At 43.4% G+C, this 27322-nt stretch overlaps 1 protein-coding gene across 2 annotated transcripts in view; it reads right to left on the reverse strand.

Annotated features, from left to right (window-relative positions):
* Nucleotides 1-11540: 11540 nt before the first annotated feature.
* MAF (MAF bZIP transcription factor) overlaps nt 11541-27322 on the reverse strand; it is a 16959-nt gene continuing 1177 nt past the window's right edge. Inside the window, exons 2-4 of one of the 2 annotated variants that reach the window (XM_044922212.1) lie at nt 26912-27255; nt 14368-14428; nt 11541-11588 (exon numbers count right to left, since the gene is read on the reverse strand). In XM_044922212.1, the coding sequence (XP_044778147.1) occupies nt 14395-14428; nt 26912-27255 (378 nt within the window). In that variant the 3' untranslated portion in view covers nt 11541-11588; nt 14368-14394. Of the gene's footprint in view, nt 11589-14367; nt 14429-24616; nt 27256-27322 lie in introns of those variants that run through there. The other variant, XM_044922213.1, reaches the window with a different exon arrangement.

Below are 27322 nucleotides of genomic sequence, written 5' to 3' on the forward strand. Positions count from 1 at the left end.
CCAAATCCTTGTATTTGCGGAGGGGGCACAGAAGCCTGGAGAGCCTCGAGCGGTCCTTCCCTGACGCACCTGTTACAGGGCGAACGCACTGTGGGAATAAAATAACTACGGGGAGATTTTCAGAAAATGCACCCAAGCCCAATGATCTCCCCGCAAAACGGGGCACTCCTAAGGCAAGATTGTGAACACATCAGTAACCCTGGCCCCGGAACGAAGCAGTGGGTTCGAATCTCCCCGTCCTACCCATTCCAGCACTCACGCAGCATGAGTCTGCAGGATTTCTGGGCTTGGCATCCAACGTGCCCCAACACCCAGTCAAATCCAGGTTCACCTTGGTAACGCCCGACCCCATGTTGCAAATGCTTTTCAAGCCCATTGGGCACAATCTGTCTTACACCATTTCTCCGCAGGCAGCTTTGACCCCGAGTCAAGGCAAGCCCCTAAATGCAACCAGTTCAAAGAACTAGAGCTACCACCTACCCCTTTCCTCACCGCCCCAAACCCGACTTCCTGAGAGAAGCCTGGAACTACACTGCTCTATTTTAACATATAACTCACAAATTAAAAACTGAAAGAAGAAACGCGTTTTTCTGTCAATGGCTTAAGGGGATTCCACCTCTAAGCTGCTGCTAAAGCTCCCTTAGTCTTTTTTACATTTGTAGCATTTTGGAGCAATTTGCTGGAGTCAAAGAAGGCAGTGAAATTTCCACAACCGACTTCAAAGCCCCCAAATCCTGTATCAGTGGAGGCGAGCCTGGTAGCAACACCAGAGGGGACGATTTTTCAAAGAGGTGTGTGTAGGAACGTGCCAGGCATTTCTGCCCTGCGCTGGCGATTGATGTTAATGGCAGACATGTGACCAAATCCCCATGTAGTTCTTTGAAAAATGCCCCTCCCTCCCCCCCCCCGCAACACCTTTGGCTGTGACAATGCAGATGATACGGAAAAGGGCCAGCACAGAGGGACTCTGCTACAGCTCAGTGAACAATACCGGCCTTAATTCAATTAACACAAATGAGCCTTTTATCCGGTAGGGAGTGGGGAGCACATGCAGATTGACCAAGCGGGAGGGGCTATACCTGGATGGGTTCAGGCTGGTGGAAATGAAGGCTGGACTGAGTGGCTTCCGGGAAGGGAAACGTGCAAACGGCCAGGGCACCCACCACCCCAATTCATTCCCCTTTGTTTTCTACTTCTGTTTGCATGCCCTCTTTGGCTTGGCCTTCCAGTTTCTTCTCCATCGGACCCCAGTTTACCCACTGGTCCCTGTCTGGGGCAATCCTTCCTCCCCAGCTCACACCCATAAACACACGGTTTTTTCCAGCAATAGCAACACTGCTGTGGTGAATTAAGATCCCCAAACAGGAAATGTGTAGAAACTGGCGTTTTGCCTGTGAATATTCTGTGCTACAAGATATTATAAAAGCCAGCTAAAAGGCTGTCTAGTTCACAGGCTCACAAGAGTGGGTGAGGCTGCCCATCACCCCTCATTTCAGCCGAAATGCGATATTCTCGCTGCTACGATTTGGTTAGGAGTGGGGATGGACACTGTTTCCTAAGATTATTGGTCATTTGTGTTTACTTCTAAAAGCTGTCCATTCTTATTTGCCCAGTTTTCTGTCAGGTTGTTGGTCTTCTTTCTGGTGGATTTATAAGAGCTCTTCACACCAAAGAAATTAGGTCTTTGACTATCTGGTGGGTTGTAGTTTTTCCCACTTTACTGCTTGTCTTTTGATTTTGTTAATGGTGTTTTTGCTATGTGTAGGGTTTAAATGCTTATGTAGTCAAATTTATCAACCCTTTGCTGTACAGCATGTGGGTTTTAGGTCAGGCTAAGGAAGACCTTCCCCATCTCAAGTTAAAAACATCATCGTTTCCTTTTGCTTCTGCATGGGTGTTCAGAAAATGACAACCCTCTTCCTGCTCACTCACGAGCCCCAAGTCTTCTGGAAAGCATTTATCAAGCAGGACAGGTATTTATTTATTTTAATTGTCTGATGCATCAATAATGAATCTTGAGAGCAAGAACTGTGTCCTATTGGTTTCTGAATCCTCCAGCACGGACTCCATACTCTAGTATATAGATAGTGCACAGGAAGTGTTCATTGAGTTAAATCCTAAAATAAAGCCTAATAACTCGGATGCCAAACCAGCCAGAGAAAAGGGGTTTATTTTCCAATAGCTCTCCAAAAAAGGACATTAAGAAATAGGTCTGGCTGGTGCAGACTATATTTAACAAGCTGTCCAGGAAAAGAAACTTAGCCCACAAAAGTGTCAAGGAAATGTCAGGATATGGGTCTTTTGAAAAGCAGGGAGAGGATTAAGAGAACAGCCTCTAAGAATTTTTGACAGATTGTGAAGACAGCATCTTTGTCGCTTAAGAAACTTTTATGAGGCTCTTATTACTCATTTGTTTGCTTGCTCGTTTGTGCTCCTGTTTATCTGAGTGTGTTCTGCCACTTTCCGGAAAGGACCCGAGGCACAGATGCTGTGTGCTGCTCACCGACGCAGGGCTGGGCTGGGCACAAAAATAAATGAGGCTCGGAGTCCATGCTCACAGAGTTTAGAATCCAAGAGGAGATGAGAAATTTAAAAGGTAATTGTCTCACAAAGTAGAGTGAAGAGTGCCTTCAGAGCGGGCCATTTTTGTGTGGTTTAATGCTGCGCTTTAGTGGAGGATCAGTGGCTCTGACCGCACGTGATCAAACGTCTTGGTTAAACCCAGCCAGCACCATTTCCTCCGGTCCTGTTCCTACTATAAGCCCAATTACACTAGCTAAGTGAGTGCCTGGTGGTAACGACAACAAATAATACAGCATCTCCTTGGCATTTGTAAAAGTTTGTGCAAATCATTTGGAATACATCTATCCTTGTAACTCAGTAACTAAATACATTATTCTCTTTTATATGCAGAATTTTTCTTCCCTCTGAATACCATCACACATTTAAAACTACCCATTCTGCTAGCTCAAAATCCGAAGTACCAACCCCTCATTGTATGTGCTGATCTGTGATGACATGGTCACTAAGCTGACTGTGTAGACTCATAGATGGTCTCTGATTTTGGCTTATTTGACCCATTTCCCAAAAGAGAAGAATGAGACTCCACAGGGTCATCAGGGCAATATGCAGGCCCGGATCGTGTGGCTGCTTAGTGGCTAAGTTAGGTGTAAGAAGGAGGCTTCTGGACCCCACCTGCAATTTGCTTTCCCTAGGTGCCTTATCTGACTTCCTTACGCCCTTCGTTACAAAGACTTGATATTAACGAAGGACTGGGAAGAACAGATGAAGCAGGAAAAGCACAAAGCGATTGTTCATCCCTTTTAAGTTTAACCCAGGCCTGAAAAACGCTGAGTCTATGAGACAGAACGATAAAATATGGGAAAGTCACCAGTTATTTCTTCACTTTCTGCGTCCCTGAAGTCTTCTATTAGGAGTTCTAAATCCTGGCTGTGCCTGAGAATCACTGGGAATTGTTACTTAAATACTGATGCCTGAACCCCTAGAGGTTCCAGAGTGAATGGTCTGGGGCAGGGCCTCGATGGTTTTAAAAGCTCCCACAGGTGCATCCAAGGTTAACAACCTTGGCAATGGGTTCAGAGATCTGTTCATGGCCTAATTCTACTCACGTCTATCCCCAAAAGGGGTGTACAAAAGTCTGGGGTAAAAGTTTCCTCCCCCGTGTTGCGAGGTGCCCATCTTCGGAGCCCTGCTGCACGCAACCCATTCTCGGGGAAATCTTACTCAGAAGGCGCAGACGAGCCCCCCCCCCAGCCACTGCTGATTGGATGAGCAATCAATCAACCTGATCAAGGTGAGCCAATCAGATCTCTTTTCCTAGAACCGCGTTGTAAGAGTCTCCGACCCACCCAGGCTAGAAACTCAAAGCCAAGTTTAGGGTGGAACCCAGAGGTGACTGGGGGAATCACATGTTCTCTGGAGAGAAGGCCTGCCTGCTTTCTGTAGGAAGAATGAAGCAGGTGTACAAAAAGAGAGAAGGGAGGTAGAAGGCACAGGAGGAATGAACCTCCATCCCGAACTGCCCTCCAGTCCCTAGCTTGTATATACGTGCCCTTAATGGACACCGTTATCCTTATAAGAACAGAAACTTGAAGGCAGAGTTTTTATGTCCAAAGAGTCCCTGTCCAAGATTCTAGGACATTAACATATTCCTTACAGGACCTCTGATTTCCTTGGAAGGCTCATCCAATCACAAACCCAGTCAAAGTCTGGATTTGACAGTGATCTTGGGTTTTTTAATCAGAGCAGAGGATCCCAAACCCGGGCCCGGAAACCCCACAGGGAGCTCATGAAGGCAGTGAGAGCACCCAGGAGTCACTCCTGTTACTGTAAAGACCTACGGGGTAAACCCCCGTGATAAGGTTTTCTTTCGACTGCACAGACATCAATGGAATCATGCTTCTTCTCCGGCTGATCAGATGCCCTGTAGCTGTTAGAGAGGGCTCTGATTAATAAAACAAATACACAGAATTACAAACGCATCTTTCAGAACACGACTTTCATAGGGGGGGATGAGTAAAGGGATCCTCGAGTCCTAAATAAAATTTAGTATTTCAATCACCATTTTTCAAAACTGTCCTGTGATGTTAGTTCCACAAGATGGTTCATTAGGGAACAGGTTCCATGTTCAAGTAAGTTTGGAGGATACAGTGTGTTTAGCTGTGCCGTTCCTTCCCCATAGAGGGTCACAATAATATGAGCATATAAGGCTCTAAGATGGATGATAGCAGAAATAAATGTTTGATTTTGCCTAATCCATAAATTCCCTGAATTATTTGACCACAGAACTCCCCCAAGCACATCTTTTAAAAAAAAAATTTAAGGGGTGATGGCATTTTTTTCAGGGGAGAACAGATAAAGCAGATAATAGTCATAAACTACTGTTCTAGGTTTTTCTCCATTTTCCAATTTGACCACACTTAGCAGAGGGGAATAAGTGTGATATCGTAATAGCAAAGTTATGTTAAAACAAACCACGGTTTGCAAAGTGTCAAGGTCAAAGTTTTATTCCATATAATACTGAGCAAGGCCGAGTGTGGTGGGGAGTTTCCTCTGCGCCAGGTGCTCTACATATATCATTGTACTTAATCCTTTGCACAATGCTATCTTACAATCCTATTTTACAGATGCAGAAACTGTGTATTCTTTCTCATGTTACTACAGATTTTGCTGACAACTTTTTATTAAACGAGACTTTCAATGGAGTGATTTAATGCTGATTTATCTTCACTATCCTGCAATTTCCTCAGTGTCAATTGCACACCTGACACTTTACACATTACAGGGTATTAAGGAAATGTACCATATATTATTTTTTAAATGCTCTTGAAATGACAATCTTTATCTTTGAGGAGGAAAAGGCTGCTCTGTTAGCTACTGAAATCAAACCACAGAATCGTCTGACTTTAGAGCTGGAGGGGGTCCTCGGGGTCAAGATCATGAGAAGGACCAGTCCCAGTCTTCTAGATACTAATCAGATTATAATAATTTTTTTTTCTAGGTTTCACTCAACCCAACTCAGAAAAAGAGGACCAAAGAGCAAAAGGCTACGGAGGTCATGTTACATGTGCTAAGGTTAATCGCTAGGCTTTTTAACTGGGAAGGAGGGAATAAGCTGACCCGGGCAGGGGTAGCATGGCATCTATCTAGAAATAAATATCCGCATGACTGCAGTGTCGACTCAAATTATATTTTAATAGCTTTGTGCCCGAGTTTCCTCATCTGTATAAAGGGGATTAAAATATGTGCCCCTCTAGTTGTTGTAATGATCAAAGATGGCGTAGGTCCTGGCTCCCAGGAGACAATCAATGGCAGCTGTGGTCATCAAAGCCGGTGAGGCTTTGGATGACCTCCAAAGAGGAAGGCTGGGTGGAACATCATGGTCTGCAACCCCATGGAAGTTTTCTCTAACTCCTGACAAACTGGTATACCCCTACAGTGACCAGAGGAAATGCTGAGTCTCACCTCTCCCTTAAATAAAAGAAAAGTGTGATTCTCAATAATCTCTATAAACTGCAGAGATAGAGGGAAAAACAAGCCATCATCTTAAAGTCTAGCTAATCTCTGAAATCTCTGATAAGTAGGATATGAAAATAAAACCCATATACATGTTTAATAAGATACATACATGTTATAATAAGCAACATATATATCTATAGTGAAAATATTTTGACTAAATCTTATGGTTCAAAACCCAAGAAAATAAGTGTTCAAAATCTTGACCTTTGGACCTTTGTGCATAGTTGAGAACTCGTATGTGGGCCCTTCTTCTACATTTTCCTCTTCGTTTTGGTGATCTCTGCAGAAACTGACTCCAGATAACCTCTGACTCAGTCTCCCCAATACTGGGGATATTGGTGACATGCGCTGGCAATCTGGCTTCAAATTTATGTCTCTGGTACCTTTCTAAAAATGTTTTCCAATTTCACAACATAAAACCCTGCTAATGAGCAAATAACAAGTCACACATAACAAGCAGCATATCTGCTTTGAAAGAAATCGTATTTCAATGCATGTAATAATCTGGCATTCACTTAAAATGATCACTTGTTTTACCAATGTGCATGTCATTCCTTCAGGAAACATTTCATTGTACACCTGGTATGTGCTATGTTCATTGTTTGCAATTATAGGATATATTATTTCATTTTACTTTATTGGAATGCTATAGGGTATTTATCTTTAGGTATGTACCACCCATTTTCCCCCAGTGATCCACACCAACCTCACCTCAGTCGTAATGAATCCCAGGTCTAAATGTCTGGGACTCAGGTGGATGCCGATATCCATATTGATACCTATGATCAATTTTATCTCTACTTTCACACAATGAATCATTTTTCAAAGGTAAAGATTTTATTGTGGAGTGCCTTGTTTCTAGATAGAATTCTATAGCCCTATTCATTTCTCATATTAACAGCTTAATATTTAAAGTTGGAAAGACAGACAAGGAAATCTATAACGAGAAAACTTCAGGACTCCCCCAATAAATAACTCTTGTCTTCAACTGGACAAATGTGAGACACAAATCCTTTCAAAAAGCCATCCTTCCCCGCTCAAACCCAACGGTGCTGAGAAATATATGACAAATTTTTGTCTGATATTAACCACAACTTATTTTTTCCTTTAAAAAATTAATTAAAAACACGAGATGGAATAAATATTTCAGGCGACCAGCAGCAAAATGGGAAAATACCATGTGTTTGGAGTTTTAGTGCCCTCTGAGTACAGAAATTTATTTGCAGCAAGCAGAAAATAGACAGCAAGCATAAAAATACAGCAGAGTCCCCCTAGTAAAATTATTTATCAAGCTAACAAGGGAGGGACCCTTCTAGTAACAACAAGCCAGCGAGGAAAAGACATGGCTTTATATTTTACCTTTGGGTTAGCAAACCAGTAAAAATGCCAACTGACAAGCACTTCACATAAACATTTCTTTCTAAATGAGCTTCCTTGTTAGGAAGAAAGGAAAAAAAAAAAAAAGTGTTCCTAGCTAAGGAGCACTATAGCTTACAGAGAATTCTAGCATGGATACGCGGACTCTTCAGTGCAAAAATAAAATAACTGAAAGAATAAGTTAATGTGAATTATGACTGGAGTTTTAAAAAACAAATTAGAAGTTCATTAAAGAAAATGTGCTTACATTCTTACCAGAGTATGCTCATACCTGGATGTTTACAGAAAGTTACAATTTTGTAAAATGCCTTTTCAGGGCTAGGGTTAAGAGTCTCCAGGAACAAAAATACATACGTATATATTCATATACACAGATATACATGTACTTCCATTGCCTCTACTATGTAAGCCTCACTGCTATATTTTGTCAAATATTGGGGCGCCTGGGTGGCTCAGTCGGTTAAGCGACTGCCTTCGGCTCAGGTCATGATCCTGGAGTCCGGGGATCGAGTCCCGCATCGGGCTCCCTGCTCGGCAGGGAGTCTGCTTCTCCCTCTGACCCTCCTCCCTCTCATGCTCTCCGTCTCTCATTCTCTCTCTCGCAAATAAAATCTTTAAAAAAAATATTTTATGAGCAAAACCCCAAAGCCAGTCTTTACAGTTTAGTTTAACGATACCAAAGTTTGAAATATAAATTACAAATCACTTTACTGCAGCCTGCAATAGCAAAAAAAAAAAGAAAAGAAAAAGAAAAAAGAAAGCCTTGAGTTGAAACCACACAGTGACCTGATCCCAATTAAATTTTAAAGAAACAGTAAAAATTGCATTCTCAGAACAACAGCATCCTCAGTAGCTCTGCAAGTAACTCCTGACGAATTTACAATGAAATCACACACCCGGATCTCATTTTCCCTAAAGTAAAAATCTGATCCGTGTTAACCGTGGCAAACATGGGAAGGTGCCTTTTTTACTGTGGAAGGAAATGATGGTGCCGAGAATGGCGAATCTGAATGACACTGTAAAATGATGAGTCAAGACAGACAGAAACACCTTGCAGGAACCGCACTCCCCCCTCCACCCCCCATCCCCGGGCCCCCATTCCCACCAATGCCATAAAAAAATAATAATAAAAGTCTTCCAGCAACAGGACAGAAAGCTTCTCAATACTAATATCAGCCGGCTCAAACAAAATAGGAGGAAAATATTTAAAATAAATCATTCCTTACTTTGTTCTTCCTCTCCGGGACAGGACGGCTTTCCCCATGCTGCTGTGAAAACTCCGAGCTCTGGCTGGACAAGGGAAACCTCCCGCTCTCCGTCAGGAAACAAGGTATACCCCGGGCTTTTCTTCTGGAGTCGAGGCCCAGACTCTCCAACTCAGATCCCACCAGCTCAGTTTGGGAGCCAGGCGTCCTATCTGACCGCCAGTCTGTAGGGAGGGTTTATAGCACCTGCCATGTGCTATTTCGTGACCAATGACCTTTTTGCCTCTTGTCAGGATGCTACCAAGTAACCAAAGTTCAGATCAAACGGAGGTAAATTCTGAATAATTAGGCTCCCCGACTACCCACGGAGACTGCGTTTAGAAGACAGCCCGCGTTCGCTAACAACTTTCTCCGTGACCACTAAGCTGGGGCAGACACGTGCGTGCGGAAGAGCGCACGATCTGATTCGCTGGCTCCACTAATCAGGAGAACAAGGAGCACGTGCGAAGCGCAAGAAGGCGAGGTCAACGGGCCTGCAAGGCAGATGGGGTCTCCGGAAGGCTGCTGGGGAGGAGGGCAGCTGGGAGCCATCAGCCCTGCGCAGCAACGCTACTCCGAGGCTGACGGGAAATGCAGTCCTCGTCACAAACGCTCCCCGCTTCGCGGTGAGGGAGAGCCCAGGCGCAGACCCCCGCACGTGCCAGGCAAGCCTGTGCGGGCCCGTGCGCTTTGCAATGGGGAGAAACCGCTTCTGGGCTTTCCAAGGATTAAAAGAGAAGAAAAAATAAAACAAAACAAAAAGTCTGGGAAAGCCCAATAACAAATAAATAAAACAGTCTTTGGGCATCAGAACAGAAGTGTGTGTATGGGCTACTCACTGGAGCAAAGTACGAGAAAACAGTTCTTAGCTTGTGTCCAAAAGGTCAATATGGGTGAAGGGATTTCTGACTTCTCTTGGCTACTGCTGAGAGCAGGGAGATGCTACACATCCTTTTCAGCAGACTCACGTGGCCTTCTAAAATGCTATGCATGATTCCAAACACTGAAACGTATCGTGTGCACCTTAAGATTTCTCGAAAGTGTTCTAATGGCTCCGTTATGAAGTGAGAGAGAGGGCAGGAAAATAAGGAAGAGAAATTTTTAAAACGTAAACAGGAAATTCTATTCCCTTATTCAAAATTTGCAGCCCAGGAAGAGACCACCACCCCCCCCCCGCCCCGACCAGCTTTCCCCTCTTTTCATGTACATGAGGAATGAACTTCATTTTAAAATATGAACCCGCCCGAGCCATACCATCGCGGTACAGATTCAAGCCCTGTAATTAACTACCATTGGCAACCAAAGGTCTACATTTTGATTAACTTTGTTGTTGAGAGAGGGGGGAGTCACCCCTCGTTCCGAAGCCCTTTAAAATAACTGTAAACCCAGGACACAACTCTGCTGCAGAAGGAGCCAGGGGAGAAAAAAAGAAACTTTGTAAAACCCAATGTAAAGGAGGTGTGACCTCAGGGTAAATCAATTCCATTCTCACCTCCGCTGGCTACCTGCTGGCTAATGAACTTACTGGGCTTTTCAGTGGACAGGAATGAACAAAGAAATCCTCCCTGGCTGCATGTGAATAACAGGTCATTAGACAAAGCTTGCTGAGGGAAAAGGTGAAAACAAAACCCAACTAGTGTCCTCTCTTTCTTTCTTGTCATTCTCACCTCCTGCAGGCAGGGTTTATGTTGTAGGATGTGTGCCCCTGGATTGTTAATTAGGTGTTAATATCTTCCAGGGCCTTACATCTGAGGTCACTGCTCCTGTGTCTGAGTCCTCTCCCTTGATAGTACCTGTGATGCCCACAGCTGGTTTGAGTTTCCTGCCCAACACCTGTAACTGCTCCTCCCCTCCCCCTACTTAGTGTTAATTCTATCAGTGCTAAAGGCTTTGTAATATTTCCCGTGGATGCTGGAAACAAGCACACTGAATCTTCCCCACTGGCTGACCCCTGCCCCAGCATGTTCCAAATGTTGCAAAAAGACAAAAAAAAAAAATCAAAACCAACCCTTCTGCTTAGCTCATTTATTGCCAATAATTTCATTAGGTGCCAGGAAAACCCCAAAATGCAGACACTGAACAACAACTTTACAGCAATTTTTGGTTGGAGGAAACAGAAGACTCAGCAATGGGCAGGTGAAGAGGGTCTCGACATTGGCGTCTGTGAACGGCAGCAGTAAGTCTGACCTTCTGGCAGGTGACTGAATGTGTGCTTTTAGCACAGATGCTCTTTACAGGAGCATCACTTTGTGTTAAATAATGAGCGCCGTACTTTTACCAAAACTCTTTTCTTCCCTTTTCCCCCCTAAATGCGTAATTTCTTTAAGTTGCCCCTTCAATAGTATCCTAGGGCTCACTGAAAATATGACTTCATATGGCATCATCAGGCTAGTTACCCTGCACCTGCTCTGCTATAATTAATTGATTAAATCAGCTCAGTAGTTGACCAGAGCCCACCGAAAGAAGAACAGTAGGCAGACCTTGTATGGAAAGGGGGTACGGATGGAAGTTGTGTGGGAGCATGACCTAAATAAGCAAACAACAACAAGCAATTAGGTAAGTCTGCATAATAAACACTTTAAGTGAAATTATTCCCCCCCCTTTTTTTTCTCAGTGCCAACAAATACGTTGATGTAATTCGCTTAAGACATACTCATGGAACTTGTGATGGATGGGTCCGCTCCAGATCTGCATACAGGACAGCATTCTGTTCCTTGCTGCCGTGGGGGGTGGAGGATGTACTTTAAAAACTGAGTATTTAGAAGCCCAGAGGGGCCTGAAATGAAGACAGTCAAGACCAGCCACTGTTCTCACTTGGGCTCTCTCAACAGAGGCACCAAGAATCCGGAACTTACAGTCTGTGTTTTCACATGTCCTTTGCATGACAGCACCTGATTCACCATTTCTGTTAAAATATTTTGATGGGCTCTGCAAGGGAAACACGATTATGACATATTTAATTTTATGTTTGAGTTAAATAGCCGTGCTAAGGCACCCACATTGACACAGGGCATCGGGAAACCATGCTCGAGTTTTATTTCTCTGGATGATTATGGGCAACATGGAGGTCAAGTTATACAAAATAAAAACAAGATTTCTGAATACTTCTACTGCTGTTTTGTTTTGTTTTTTGTTTTTATCCCGGTTCATAAAACAATGAAGCCTTCCTTACATTTGTTTGGATTCATATTGGCATGGGTACAGCCAGGATAAAATATGTCCACTCAGCTAATTGTAAGACTAGAGAGAGAGAGAAAAAAAAACAAAAACTGACAGGTACTTAGAACCCAGGAAGTACTATTTATACAAGTTCCATCAGCTTCTCCCACAGGTGACAGGAAAGCTACACACGGGCCTCTCCCCTACGTATGCATCCCACCTGCCCTGCCCCAAGGCAGCTCTCTAAGGCTTGGTTGCATCCGGATGGGTCTTAGCCAATGTCAGGAACATCTGAAATGGGCAGAGCATAGACAAGAGCAGGCTAAGATCCATCACCACCTTGCAAAATAGGGTTTCAGCACACAAGAAGAGAGAACGTGTCTTGAAAGCCAACTTTCAATGTTGGTGCAACGCAGGGGCAGTTGTGTTAATCCAAGCTGAGGGACGGCCCCTCAGGTGGATTCCAAAGCCACCCTTGGTATTAGGGTCAAGCAACATCATCACTTATTTCCATGGCAAAGATGCTAACATCACACCACCCAGGGATGCTACCATGGAAAATTTTACACCAAATAGCAGTGTGCAGTTGTCTCCACGGACGTTCATATGAGAAGACCTTCCTTAGAAGGCACAACCTTGATAAATCATGCATCTGGGTAGATTTGTGTATGTTAAGCTGTAACATGCGCTGATGGAAAATGTTAGTCAGGATCAAGGGATGCTACAGAAAAGGAGAATTTAATCTTTTTTACGATACCGCTTAGGAGGGATATTTTGTAATATGCCCAAGAACTATAATATAATCTAGACTGTGTTTCTGAGAATAAATGAAAGGTAATTATACGGCTCCCCAAATGGTTTGTGGTTTAATTTTCACACTCTAGCTAGAAAATTGCCAGAAATAAGCCACGAAGCTATACGTAGTGGAAATGAGCAAGAGAGAAGAAGGCTAGCAGTTCTCCATTTTGGGCTTTCACTACTAAAATCCCTTAGCCAAAATGACTTTCTGAATATACACTAAGTAACTCTCCCAAGAGTATCAAGTATTGAACTTTTCATATGTCCGCTTATAATATCTAATATCACAGAGTAACTCAGAGGAATTGTCCTCCTCCCCCCAGATTCCCCATCTGACCAAATGCCTTTCTCTTCCTTGCTCTCACCTGTCAATCAAGTTCACAGATGAAATTTGATTTCTCTCCCACCAGTAACCTTATATGAAAAATTACCAGGAGGGTCAGGACCAGTGTGAACCTCGCCTTAAAAGTTCATTAACTCTTTGCTCAAAATGGATGGTTTCAATGTGACAAAACCTGCCAGTGGGCCTAGATCATCATATTTAATAGATGGTTTTCAAATTCCAATTATAAAGATAGAGACAAAAGAAAGGAATAAAAACAAGAGGAATAAAGTATTGTACTGCATGCACACACGTGGACACTCAAATTAATCCCAAAGGTATAACATCGAGTTAAAATCTATGTACGAGCCTATTAAGGAAAATGTTAATTTTGTATAAAGCTAGGAAAGAAATCATAGTTAAATATTCACAGTCCAGTTATTCAAGCAGTGTGTAAAAGTAAGTCATCAGATACTATTTTTGAATAATGGGAGAAAATGGGGTTCTGGTTTCCAACATTCTTGGATTCAATGGATCCTTAAAGTGTTTCCTTTGCAAAGAGTAGCAGTTTGACAGTGTGACTTTTGCCCCCCTCCTCAGGTTCTCTAGAAATCAAAAACCGTATTTCATGCAGATCTCTCAGCAAGCAATTTTTTTAATGACAAAGAAATCAAACTTTGTTCCGTTAGCCAATAAGAGGTAACAAGAATACATAAAACAATGACACTAAATAATTATTGGTGTGCAAGTGTTGGACTAGCTTTCTAAACGAAGAGGTTTCATTATTAAATTCACCCTGGGATACTTAGAATCGAAAACTCATTTAAATATCTTAATTTCTTTTTTTTTTTTTTTAGTAGATGAAAATCAGATATCTGCCCCCCACCCGTCTCCTGCGCTCTCCTGCTGCCTACAGTTGAGGTGGGAAGTGGTTCCAAAGTCACATTTGGATACAGAAATGGGGGACACACTGTGCTTTAAAATGACACCGGATTTTCCAAATGTGAGTATGGAGTGAATTTCAAGAGGCTGACAATTAGGAATGTTTACGAGGCCCCGGTACAGCCAGCCAGGGACCACGGATGCCAGTTGACCAGGCTCACCCAAATGGTCTGACATTCAAGCAGAAGGACCAGCTCTGTGAGTGTCAAGAGGTTCATGCTGGTTAAGGCTAAAGATGTGGGCTTTCCTCAGACGAGATTAAGTACTCTGTACACCACACCTACGTAATGAGATAAATACAGACACACATGCATGCTGGTCCCCCCAGGATCACCATCTATGTTCCATGTGAAACCCAAGTACTCAAAGTACTAAAGCAGGAGCTTTTCACGCCTACGGGCTTATCAGCATTCCTTGCTTGCTTGCTATCCCCCTCATGGAAAACTCATCGAAACAAGCACATGCAAATCAGAAATCAAGATGTACCTCTTTGACTTCAGGCAACAGCGTTTTTCACATCACTGATGCAGAGGATTCCCTTGGGTACCTGATTTAGTAAATATATTAAAATAAACAAAGGGTAATTAATAACCATGAAGAAGGTTTCAAGGACAGTATGTTAAAGGCAGCCTAGCTATCTATGAAAAAAGGCAGAATTAGACCCAAAGAAGAGGGATTTAGCTCCGCTTGCTTTGGCATCCTGGCCTCAGACCTGCCAGAGGAGGGGTTCACATGGAAGAGAATGACATGGAACGCAAGGTCACCCCCTCTGACGACTGCTCCCACCCCGAGGAGGCTGAGATAGAGAAACTCATGGGCCTGGCAGCCTGGATCAGCTTTGAAGTTGTCCTCAGTTCAGAGAACCGAGTCATTCCGGGGTCACAGTAGGGAGCATCTGAAGGGTCTCTGATGGGCATCTCTCAAGTGGTCACAGACTGCCCATCCCTCAGAGAACCCAACTGGTCCAGCTGCCCCTGGGTCTTTACTGGGGCCCATTCTCTTCCATCTTCCCCCTCCTCCTCCGTTGCTCTGGTCTATTCTGCTGGTACCGCTGACCTTAATTGCAAATGTTCTCTTAACAAATAGAAACATTTAGATACCACCCTTTTATTTATTAACTTCCTCTCCGTTTAAATTAGTAGCAGGGAATGCTTAGAACCATGATATGAAAATGAGGTTGCTCTAAAAAAAAAAAAGTCTTTTTGCTTCACAGTGAATAACAAAGCACAGTAATTCAAAGTAGTTAGCTTTCTATGGTTCAAAAAACCCTTATTGCTATTAGCTGTACTAATGTAAGTGGCAAAATAATTATCATTTACTGTACGGAGTCCAATATTTTCCAGACAGCGGTTTAATAACAAAGCAGACCTGTCATTTCTCCCTATAGTTAGTCACACCATACAAGTTCAGACTGTCAAAATACATTTAAAATCTAATTTTAAAAATTCAACATGGTTACAGCAAATCTGTGTACAATAACTGCGATAAACTAGCAAGTCAATCTAATTTTTTTTCCCCGAGATGGATATTCACTTATTTTTCTTTAATCCCCCACACTGTTATTTGGATTACCTTATAATTGGTATGAACAAATCTACTATACACACACACATATGCTGAAATCTGTAGGCAGCTGTAACTGCACGTAAAAATCTTTATTGACTTAAATTTTCATTGAGCATAACTTTGCCACTTATTTTGAATGTCCTCTCTCTGGACGATATAACTCTGCATTAAAACACTTGGATAAACAAATTTGTACTCTGGTATCTGTCAGGGCTGCCCCAAATACATCATGTGCCTTCATTCACACCTCTTGTTAGAAATGCCTTGAAAACCTTATAGTACAGAATACTTTTCTTCATGTAATAGTATCCGTTAATCTTTGCTAAATATATTATTTCTATGCAAAAAAAGAAAAGAAAAAAGAAGAAAGGAAAGAAAGAAAGAAAGAAAAACGAAAGAAAACACACTTAAATTTTAAACCTGGAAGTGTTACCAGTATTATCAATTGTTCTCCATTTGAAGTTCAGATGGCTAATCTCTAAAAAACTAATAAATAAACAAAAACCCTTCCCATAGAAGGTTCTTCTTCTTCTTTTTAAATCTTTAGGAACAACAGATTCTTTTAGAAATGCAAGTGAATAGTTTAAAAGCTTAAGAGATTGTGGAAAGAATATTTTTGTAATTCCTTTGAGGCAGTGCAAACATATGTTAAGCTTCTGCAAGGGGTATTTACATGAGATCATATACTCGTGAGGCATTTTTCAATTTTGGAAAAATATTACAAAGGAATAACTGAACATAGGCCTTGCAAAATGCCCCTTTGCATTCCTGACTGTCTCATTGATAGTCTCTGTTATTTTTGGAGAAAAAGAATCAGGCCTCATTAAATGTGATATTTGGCATCTCGCCTATAATCTCATAAAGTAGATGTCCTTTTTAGATCATTGGTGTCATTTTCCCCAAGATGACCTCTACTCTTTGGCCATCCGGCAACCCATCCTGTTATCAAGGCATTTACTTTCAAAAGGGCGGGGGAGGGGGGGAGATTCTGTTTGCACACCTGAATAGAGTCCAAAAGGCAATGCGGTTTCTCTGTTCTCATCAGCTTCACCCAGGCTAGTCATCAGGGAAGAGTGGTGGGGGCAAGGGGGTCTCACATGGGAAGGGGAGCAGAGGTTTTTGAGCTAGATCGCCATAGTGTAGTCCAAGCTATACATCTGCCAGCACAGGGCCTCTAAAGGCTGAAGATATTTACCTAATGATTAAATAGTATTTTTAAAGTAGAGTAGGAAGATGCAGTGATATTCCAAGGAAGATTTTAATAGATCTGGGTACCCATACAGTTTAGGGAGTTAACATGGACAGTGCACCCTGAAAACATGCTACGGAGAGATGGTCAGCTTGCATCTCTGCACTGACCCGCATCGCACCAAGTGGGCGAAGGTTTTATGGGCAGATCATTCTAAGATGGACATTTCAGACTAGGTTTGCTCATGCCTACCGAAATATGGAGTTGACAGGTTAACTCTGTCATGTGATCATTTTTATTTCATAACGTGGACACTGCAGATTGATCTTTTAATAGCTTCTCCCTCTACAATGGGTTACTTTAAAGGGCTCCATAAATAGGTAGGTAGATAGCAGACCATAGATAGATAGATAGATGGATAGATAGATGGCAGATGAAAGAATACGTTGCATTCATTGCTTGCAAATGGAAAGACTCAAATACCATCTTTTAACAGATTTAATCTTAGCATGATTATTACACATTTCCCCCCATTCTATCAAAAAGGGTTTTAGTGTAATTTGACAGTGTAAAAGTGTCTCAGAGGCTAAGATCATTGTTTTAGTTTCAACATATTTATCTGCACATTAATGAATCCATCCCGAAGAAAAGAAAAAAGAGACCTAGTTCAGAAAGTGCAATGTTACTTGCCTCCGTGCTTGAGGCTCTAAAAACACTGAGGGTCCCAATAAGAAAAAGGCCCTACAGGGAATGGCTCCTTTCTGCCACTAGTAGTTTTAAAATCTGTCCTCCTAAAAACAGTTCCTGGGGCCCCAAATTGGATTAGAACTGTGTTAAAAATCTGAGAATGCAAGCAAGACCCTCATGCTGGAGCTGTTGTCGAAATCCTAATAAAGTTTGTTTGACTGGCTTTCCTTTACAATGAGCATCAAACTATACCACGGAAAACCCCAAACATATCGAGATTTCTATGAAGATCCTAAAATGCTATCTGGATTTCCTTCTTTCTTTTCTCTTCCCCCCACCCCACCTTCTCTAACCAGAGCAGGAAAAACGATCTGAAAAATAGGCCGGAAAATTAATACAGTAAAAATCAAATGATCTGGAGCAGCGGATGATCTTCAGGATCCTGGGGCGGCTCACGCGGGAGGGGTGAGGGTCCCAGGGTGAGGGGTGGAGCCTTTTAGGACTCAACCCCGCTCCCTCCCTCTCGGCACCCACCCAGGAGCGCAGCAGAACTGGCAGTTTTGATGACCAAGGCGCTCCGCTTGGGCCAGGGCAGTCCTCTTGGAAAATTAAACCAAATTCCAATACAAATCCGAGGCCGCTGCTGGGGCGTGGACGGCGGGTGGGCGCGGGGCACTGGGGCGCGCTCGGACTGGGGAGGGTCGCAGTTGGCGCCGCCCCCCCTCCGGGCGCCCGGAGATATCTTGGGTATCTCAGAGGGGAGCCCCGTGGCCGGTGTCCAGGAGCGTGCCGGCTTCCGGGGGCGCAGCCAAGGGCTTGGGGAGAGCAGGGATTGACTGCCCCCTGACCTCAGGCAGTGTCTGGGACCCGCCCCCGCGGTTCCTGCCTTTTGTCCTTCCGCACCTGCCCCGAGCAGCCAGGGACCCCCAGGGTGGGGAGCGCACCTGGCTCCACTCATCCCCTGCAGCTCGCGGGGGCAGCCTTGCCCAGGGCGAAGGCCCCCCCTCCCCCCCGGAAGAGCAAGTGTATGCAGGGCCAGGGCCAGAACGGAGCATGTGTGGGGTGGGGGGCAAGGAAACGGAGAGATGGGCAGGCCTTCATCTCCTTCAAGTCCAGGTTTCAAGACCCTTGTCACCACCCTCTGCAGCCAGTGCTAAACATTCCAGAACCACGCGCTCTCGGGGCCCTGCTGGCCAGCCCTTTGCTCCAGCCCTGCCCTTCCCTGCACCTAAACTGGGGCAGAAGTGATTTAATGCGTCCAAGGCCTCAGCTTAGGCAGTGCTTTCTGGCCCCAGGGCAGTGACCCCTAACCCTCGGATGGCCCTGGGCAACTAGGCATGGGAGAAAGAGGTGGCAAATATTACAGAGAGGGCACTGGAATGGGGCAAGGGTCAGGTGGTAAGAGGCCACAGCCCTGGAGCTCAGAACATGGGTATTGCATTTAGGAATCCTGGGGACCTCCGGGGTCTGCCAGTTGCCTGTCAGTCACCAGGCAAGCAGATCCTTGCTGGTGGGAGGTGGAGCCCTGGGACAGTCCTAGCTTTGATCCCTGGATTGGGATCCTAAGCCAAGGTTGGCTACTGTTCGCAGCACTCCCCCAGCCCTGCACACTGGCCTCTTCCTGTTCTCTGCTCCGCTGGCCTAGTTTGGAATCACCTACTGTCCCGGGATCCTCAGGCCTGCTTTCCTTCTGGAGAACGCCCCAAAGAAGGCCAGAAACCCACTTCTATGGGCTTCCAGAAGTGGATGAGGTCACATAGAACAGGGGCAGATCCTGGTTGCACAAGCAGATCTGCACTGCTGACGGGAGTTTTCAGCTCAGGATCCCCTTCACAACCATCCTTGGGGGTTCTCTCAGAAGAGCAGTTTTCAAGCCTCCCTGCCTGGTTCTGTAAGATTTCATGGCCTCTCCTATTCCCTAACTGAAAGAACCAACCACAAGGAAAAACCATGTTTTGGAATCTTAGCTGGGAAATGCTCAAGGTTGGTGATCAGAATATTTAGAGTAAATTCAGAATCTGAATCCCCTGCATGTAGCTCACACCCAGGCCTGGGCTGGGCGGGGGCTGAGGGGTGTTGGGGGTGAACACAGAACTATTTCCTCTCCTCCCCTCCTCTTCCCAAATGTCCACAAACACCCCTCCCTCATCCTCCCTTCCTGAATTAATGCCCCTTTCTAATCGTAACTAAAGATCCAAGAATCTGTGGAGAAGAGAGGAATGTGATTTTGCAATCCAAAGTCCTAATTATAGGGAAAAAATGTTATTTCACAAAAAGAAAGGAAAAGAGAATGAATTTTGTTGAACAAGGGTAGAGGTGCTCAGATGATTATGATTTGAGTAAGGGACTGTGCATTCCGGTCATAACCTCTCTGTGGAAAATGTGCTTTGTGAGTTTCTTAAAACTGTCCAACTCTGATGCAAATTCATATGAAGATCTGATTTCTGTGTGCTATCGATGTATCCTTTCTATCTCAGTCTTATTATAGCGGGCAAACTTATGGAAGACACACACACACACACAAACACACACACACACACAAACACACATAAAGGGCTTTCGAATTTAAACAATAAAGACTATCCTGATGCCTAAAACCTATTGTGGGACCATATGAATATTGGCATAGCGGGTCTGACTGATCCAAAACGTCACTGCTATAAAATTGCAGATGGATATATTTCTAAATGCCCCCAAATTTAAGACATTAACAATTTCCCCAGATTTCTGAGTTTGGGTTTAAGCTCTAAAATTGTTTTCAAAAAGGAAACACATGTGGAGCGGATGGGAATGGAACGGACAGTCGAACCTCGTTTGTACCTGGTCCATGTATACGCCGGGCCTGCCTTTAGCCAGTGAGCAAGTGAAATTCAGACTGGCAACTGGGATTATCCCTGGGACTCTTGCCTTCCATGGTCTCCCCACCCTTCTCTCTTCCTCCCCTCATTTCTCACCGCCCACAGAGGGTGCAGAGAACAGGAGCCTGGGGTTTTGCTACGCCTTCGTGCAGAGCAATTTGATTTGCTTTGTTTTTTGTTTTGTCCCTCTCTAAAGGATAAAGATGTTCCCGCATTGTTGCAGGACTGTACTTCTTTATGCCCGGACAATCATGAGACAGCCTGGGGGACTGAAATTCTCTCACCCTGTCCCCTACCCCCGCTGGAGAAAAAGGGCTAGACAGAGCTGGGTTTGTTCAGGAGCTGGGGCGGAGCAAGGCTTAGAGAGAATTCCCCTTTTCTGGGGCTGTTTGATGTCTAGGGTTTGAAGATTTATATCAAAAGTGAGAAAAGCAGTGTTATCAGAAGGTGGGTTAAGACTCCTGGCTCTGTTTTTAAAACAAGTACAAAAACAAACAAACAAATCCTAACTGGGGGGGTGGGCTGGACCCCGGACCACCTTCCATACAGATGGCCCCTCTACACCCTGCCTTGGACTTGGGGCATCTTTCAGATTTAGGATGAGCCAAGAGTGAGAACAAACTTCAGGTTTCTCTTATCTTCCTCAAAACCACAAGGAAGACACCGACTCCCAATTATTCATTCAGCATCCCAAGGAATAATCAGAAGCGGTGGAAATGAGAGCCTATCCCTGTAGATAAATCTTCCCCTAAAAAAACCAAGACAGATCTTCTTAGGAAGGGGCAATGTGATTTTTAAAAAATCAAATGAAAGTAAATCGCAGTGGGGAGCCTTGCAAATCAGCCATCTAGAGCAGAGGAATCTGGCCTCTCATTCCACTCATGCGTGTTTACGTGAAAAGTAAGGCCAGGAGCCTGGTGCTGTGTTTTCCTGGCACAGAAGTCAGATGGCTGAAGGTTGTCACTCATGTATTTTAGCCTCCAACCTGCCTCAGTTAGGCTTTAACTACCGACAGGCAAAAAATAGAGACACCTGTGTGGCAAGCCGACTTTTAAAAATATTGATTGGCCTAGAAGACCGGAGGAGTACATTGTCTAAAGCCAAGAGTGTGTGAATACGGAAGTAAGTTGTCCTAAACAAAGCAACAGCAACATCAACAAAAAGCCTCCCAACGTACTCCACTCTGGCAACCTTTGTCAGAGGCAACTTGTTATCTAGACAGGGACGTGCTGGGGACACAGCTACGGAGGCAGCCGTGGCCCATGTTTGCGAGGGGGGCTGCCGCCTGGCCCTCTGTTCATCGTGTTGAGCAGGAAAGCTGGTGGTTTGGCGTAGGGGAGGGCCTCTACAAGAACAGAAGCATCTAGAATTGATATTACTAAATAAAAACTATGGGGGTAAAGGGAGAAGGGAGGAAAGATCAGGGGCGTTAGAATCTTGCATTCCATAATAAATAGAGTTATTTGGAGCAGCCCGTGTTGAAAGGGGGCCCAGGTGGTTATGGCATTGAGGTGGATAAACATGGTATCTAGACATCATTTCCTCACCGAGAAGGAAGAACCTCTGCCTGTTTTGATGTCGATCTATTAATGTGTCAGATACAGTGTGAAAAATTGTTACACTTTTTTTTTTTTTTTAACAAAAGAAAAGGTGCAAAAAATAGGGAAACACAAGGGAGGTGATTTTGTGAATGGCCTGGGGCCAGAGAAGTAGAGAAAAAAGCACATGGAGGGTGTGGTTTAACTAACTTTGTATTTGACCACACGCTGTTTTCATTTACAACTATGTCTGATAAATGAACACGTTTGGCATCACTGATAAATATAATACTATCCAGGGCCTACCAGAAAGCCAGGGTGCTGGGGCTCGGCTAAAGCTTCTGCCCATGGCATCTGCTTGGGGAAGGGGAGGCAAGTGTATTTTTCTTCTTAGTAAAATTATCTGCCAGAGAAACAACGAAGTGTGAAAAAGTACTATTTGGAGTGTGCGTGTCTACATATGTTTCAAAAACGCTAGCTGCTACCTTCTGGGAAACTTCTCTCCGTAGAAATGTACATATAGATCTCCTTTAAATTTCAGTGGATTTTAAAAACTAATCTTGCAGGTTGACAACAATGGCACCTATTTAGTTTCAAGCGCCGTGAGGCCAGAAGCACCCGTGTGCTTTCCTCTAGGTTGGCACAGAAAGACCCTCGGACCAGAGGCAGAGTTCATAGCACGGAGGTTATACCCCTACTACCCTTCCTCTCTAACGCAATCATTTTTCTGCAAGAAGGAGACTAAACGGAAGTCAGGGGCAGGGTGTGCTCTGAGGCTGCAAACAATAATAATGAATTTTTAATGTACAATTCTCACAGAAATGTCTTTTTGTGAATACACTGTAAGTACACATTGCTGGGGCTTCCAAAATGTGGCGTGTCCCACTGATGGTTCCAACTTGCGAGTGGGCTCGGTTCTGTAATTGGAATGAAAGGAATTTTAACACTATTTAGACAAAGACTCAGATGCAGTGGAAAGGAAAAGCTAGATTTCCTTACAGAATTTATTTATTTTTTTAATTTAGAGACTTATTTCTACTAGGGGCACTTAGGCAGAATTTAGGGTTTCTTTGTCAAAAAACAAAAAACAAAAAACAAAAAACAACACCCAAAACATACGTATTTGTGTTTGCCTCTCATATTACATTTCAAAGTTTTTAGTCATGGTTCTATCTAGAACTGCCTTTCACTAAGGAGTTAACCTTCTCTTAAAGCCAGTCACCCAAACCCCATTTTCTACAGCGCCTCTCTGCTTTCTCCTGTTTGGGGCCCAAACCCACTTATTATAGTGAACTGCCTTGTCGAGTCCTATCAAAATGCTTAAATGTGGCACAACTATTTTTCTCCCAAGTCCTGTTCCTCAGGAGGTGACTGCAGTGAGTCCATCCTGAATGGCACTCTTATTTTCAGAATGTGTTTGCCTGAAAGCTTTTCATCTGATGCTGAGCTTTTTGCATAAATGATATATCTCCGTTTCTGCCCCTGGAGGGGGAAACTGCCTATCTCCTTGTTGGGATCAGAGAAAAAAAACCCCAAACCTCAGAAGCAGAGAAGAGCTAACTTCGAGCGCATGGAAGTACGTTTACTATGAAGACTTTTGTTAAGCAAAATTACGTGTGGAGTCAGGAGTTCTATCCAAACTGGCACATAAAGGAAGGTCAAAATGCAGTGGGTATACACTGTCTTCGCGTTCTGTGAAAAGGGGAAGGAAGACAGGGTGATCAACTGCCCAGAACTCATCCGCGCCAAGCACAACCTGTTTTCTTCAAAATAAGGCCTTCGTTCAGAGTTGCAGTATTATCTTAAAAAAACAACAAAACAAAACAAAAACAAAAAACACCAAAAACAAAATAAAACGAAAGTCATCGTGTTTGGCTATATTTTCAAAACAGTGTTGGCTTTGTCTAACATTCTTTTAGCATTCTAGGGGAAGTTGATGAGGAGTGCAAACTGCATGAATTTGTAACATTAGTTGCATGAATTTATGTCATTTTAAAATAGGTCAACGCCGTTAGTGAAGGTAGCTCAAGACTTTCCAAGTCATCTTTGAAGCGAGCCTCCGATACACAGCCTGTTTGGGGGTAAATACTGATCAGAGCACAGCCTTGATTCTATCAAGGCATTACTTTTTGCTGATATTTCTGGAGTTAAGGTGATCTGAAATCATCGTCAGCTTGTCTAAGTGGAGAGGCCCCCTCTGCTAAATACTCACAGTGAAATTTGATTTAGTAACACAGTTTTAAACCCAGATATGTACTTGGGGTTATGTAAGTAAGGGATGGGTTTTTCTTTTTCCTATTTAAGACAAATGACCTTCAAAGTTAAAAACAAACAAACAATTTGATTTGTCCAAAGTGTTGATGTTAAGTTGGGTCAGGCCTTGCTAACAGGAAAATCATGGTGTATAAGGGAAGAAGGAAAAACAATCAATTTTAGCTAAAAGGCAAGAATTGTTTATCTTTACCATTAAATGCATATGTGCCCAAGCCACCTCCTGCCATGACTTCTTTGCTTGGCCCATTTCTCTCTAGATGGGCTTGCTGCTGGACCAGAAGCTGAGGACAATGCTGAGAAGGCCCTACTCTCTGGTTGGGATTTTTGTTTGTTTGTTTTCACCAGAGGGCAATGATGTCTCAACTCACTTGAAAACTGAAGACTTTGTTGGAGGGGGGGAGGGAGGGATGCATTTTGAGAGGTCATAATTTACATTTATATTAAATATTGCTAATTATTCAAACAGACTGGCCTCCCACCTCACAAAATAGCCTATGTTTCACCCTGACTTATTGCCTCCCTACACCTCCATTAATTCTTCCTGTGGAGAAAAGGATGCATTTTACACTTCTAATGCGGTTTTGGGCCCAGTTAAACTGTACACTAAGAAACTGAGCACAGAATCAAAAAAAAAAAATGCAGTTTATTATTGTAGATTATTCTTTCTCTTGATATAACCAGAATTGAAAATGAAAGAAAAGCACATAGGAACATCACGCGTGGTTAGTTAGTAACTCAAGATATAAAACAATTTTGCACAGCAAAATATGTAAAAGAAAAGTAACTGACAAGATTTTTTTATATTTATTGTGGTAAGATTTACTTTTCATTTTTTTTTTTTTTTAAAGACAGGATGTCAGTCCCTGAAAATAACATTTACTGATTATTGCCTTTAAAACTGTGGATTTTTTTTAAGTTACAGAAAATCCAGTTCTGCACCACAATACAACTGTAAAAAAATCTGCATCATCTTAAAACTGTGCAGTAATGCCATTTTTATAACTGCATAAATTTTATTAGCGTTCTAAACAGTTTTGCAATTTTTTTTGTATTATATGCTTGCAGGTTATATCTTAGTGCAATTCAGTCCCAAATACTTTAAATTTGAAAAAAAAAACATACATTTTGAATGTAAAATACCCCTACAGATATAAACAGGGGTGTTTCCCCTTTAATACTTTGGTTTTCAATACAGTCAGTGGTATAGCAAAGACTACACATACCCAACTTATATTTAAGTTGCAAGCACATGCTGTATAAGCTACTTTTTTTTAAACAGTCCCCTTGCAAACTCTACCCCCCTTAACATCACAACAGTAAACAATTTAGTGCATCAATCTTTTAAAAAATCTACAGCTAAACAGACCTAACTCTTTCAAATTTATCTATAACATTCCTTTATCTGTAGCATACATTTTAACTGGGCTAACAGATTATAAAAACTAGAATTAAATTATATACTAGAAACCCATAGCATTCCACATTTGACAATGACCAAAAGCCAAAAAAAAAAATAATAATAAAAATAAAACAAACCAAAAATAACGGGGCAGATTTCTTTTTTTCTTAAAAAATAAATTTTAGACTGCTTTCCGCAACAGCACAATTTTAGTCCCCAAAGTGGGGGGTCATTCTTATTAAAAAGAAAACATTAAGAGTTCTTTTAATGTTTGCCATGTTAAATTTTTAACCCATTCTGGCATCTTTGACAAGGAATGCCTTCAGTGCATTTACAATGGGAGGCTGAAGTTCTCAGTAACTCAAAGCAGTTTTGGAGCAGATGCAAACTTTCATGGGAAGAAGGCTCTAGGGTGGCACTTTTTTGTTCTGAACTCAAAAAAGTCATGAGGCAATTAAAACAAAAGTATGAATGCCATGCCATAAGTCGTCGAACGTCCATTTCCAAGCCAAAAGGAAAAAAAAAGAAAAAAAATAATTATACCATACATGTCCAGCATGCAGGCTTTTTTATTAATATAATGTCTCTTTTCCATAAAGTCTTTGAAACAGTTATAGTTCATTGTTGCTAAGACAAAGTAGCAAGCATAATAATGCATGAGATGAGAATGAGTTTTTTAATGGCAGACTAAACTCTCAGATTTGGCATGATAAGGCCAAAACTCACAAGTCACACCCAGAAGGTTGATGCAGGCTTGATTGTGGCAGGTTCATGAGGATTTTTTTTCTCTAGTTTAGCATAACAATGCTAAAAAACCCGATGGTACTCAGCGCGCTGCAAGTCTATAACATTTCACATTTTTTTTCCTTTGCAAGCTCAATCTCACATGAAGAACTCAGGAGGAGGAAAAAAAACTTAGCTTTTTTTTTTTTCTTTTATCTCTGAGGAGATGGGTGAAGAGGGCATGAGGGTGGAGGTTGGGAAATAGGGCAACACAGCAAGCTCCAAAAAGTAAAATTAAAAAAAAAATCCAAACAAAATAAAACACACACACACAGAAAATGAACACCAGCTCATGAACTGAAGAAAAAAAAAAAAAAAAACACTGTGAATGATGTGGGCTTCAAAAGTGAGCATGAAGAACTCTGCTGAGATCTTTGAACATTGTGTGTGTGTGTGGGGGGGGCGTAAATAAAAACAAGCTAGCAAGTTATGGAGAATTTCAGATTGGCAATCCATGAGCCAGACATCCACTCCCTCCCCATTTAAAAACAGCCACCACCACCGCCAACTGGGAGCAGGGTGTGTGTTGTGTGTGCGTGTTGTGTGTGTATGCGCGCGCGCGCGCGTGTTTGTGTGTGTGTGTATGTGTGTGTGTGCAGGGGCATCGGGCAATCCCCGCAGGGGAGGGGGCGAGGTGGCGGCGAGCACGGCTCTGGAACTAGCAAGCCCACACCCGAGTCGGACCCCCACGGAGCACTTATCAAGGTGGCTAGCTGGGATCGCGTGTCAGACTCACATGAAAAACTCGGGAGAGGACGGGTTGTCGCTGCTGGAGCCGTTTTCTCGGAAGCCGCTGCTCACCAACTTCTCGTATTTCTCCTTGTACGCGTCCCTCTCGCGCACCAGCCTGGAGATCTCCTGCTTGAGGTGGTCGACCTGCTGCAGCAGCTGGTTCTTCTCGGACTCCAGGACGTGTCTCTGCTGCACCCTCTTGAAGCGGCAGGACTGGGCATAGCCACGGTTTTTCAGGGTCCGCCTCTTCTGCTTCAGCCGGATCACCTCCTCCTTGCTGACCCCGCGCAGCTGCCGGTTCAGCTCGCGCACCGACATGGTCACCAGCTGCTCGTCGGAGAAGCGGTCGTCGAAGTGCAGACCGCCGGCGGCGTGGTGCGGGTGTAGGGCGCCCCCCGCCCCCGCCGCGCCCCCG

The sequence above is a fragment of the Neomonachus schauinslandi genome, chromosome 16, assembly GCF_002201575.2.
Source record: "Neomonachus schauinslandi chromosome 16, ASM220157v2, whole genome shotgun sequence".
NCBI classification, from domain to species: Eukaryota; Metazoa; Chordata; class Mammalia; order Carnivora; family Phocidae; genus Neomonachus; species Neomonachus schauinslandi.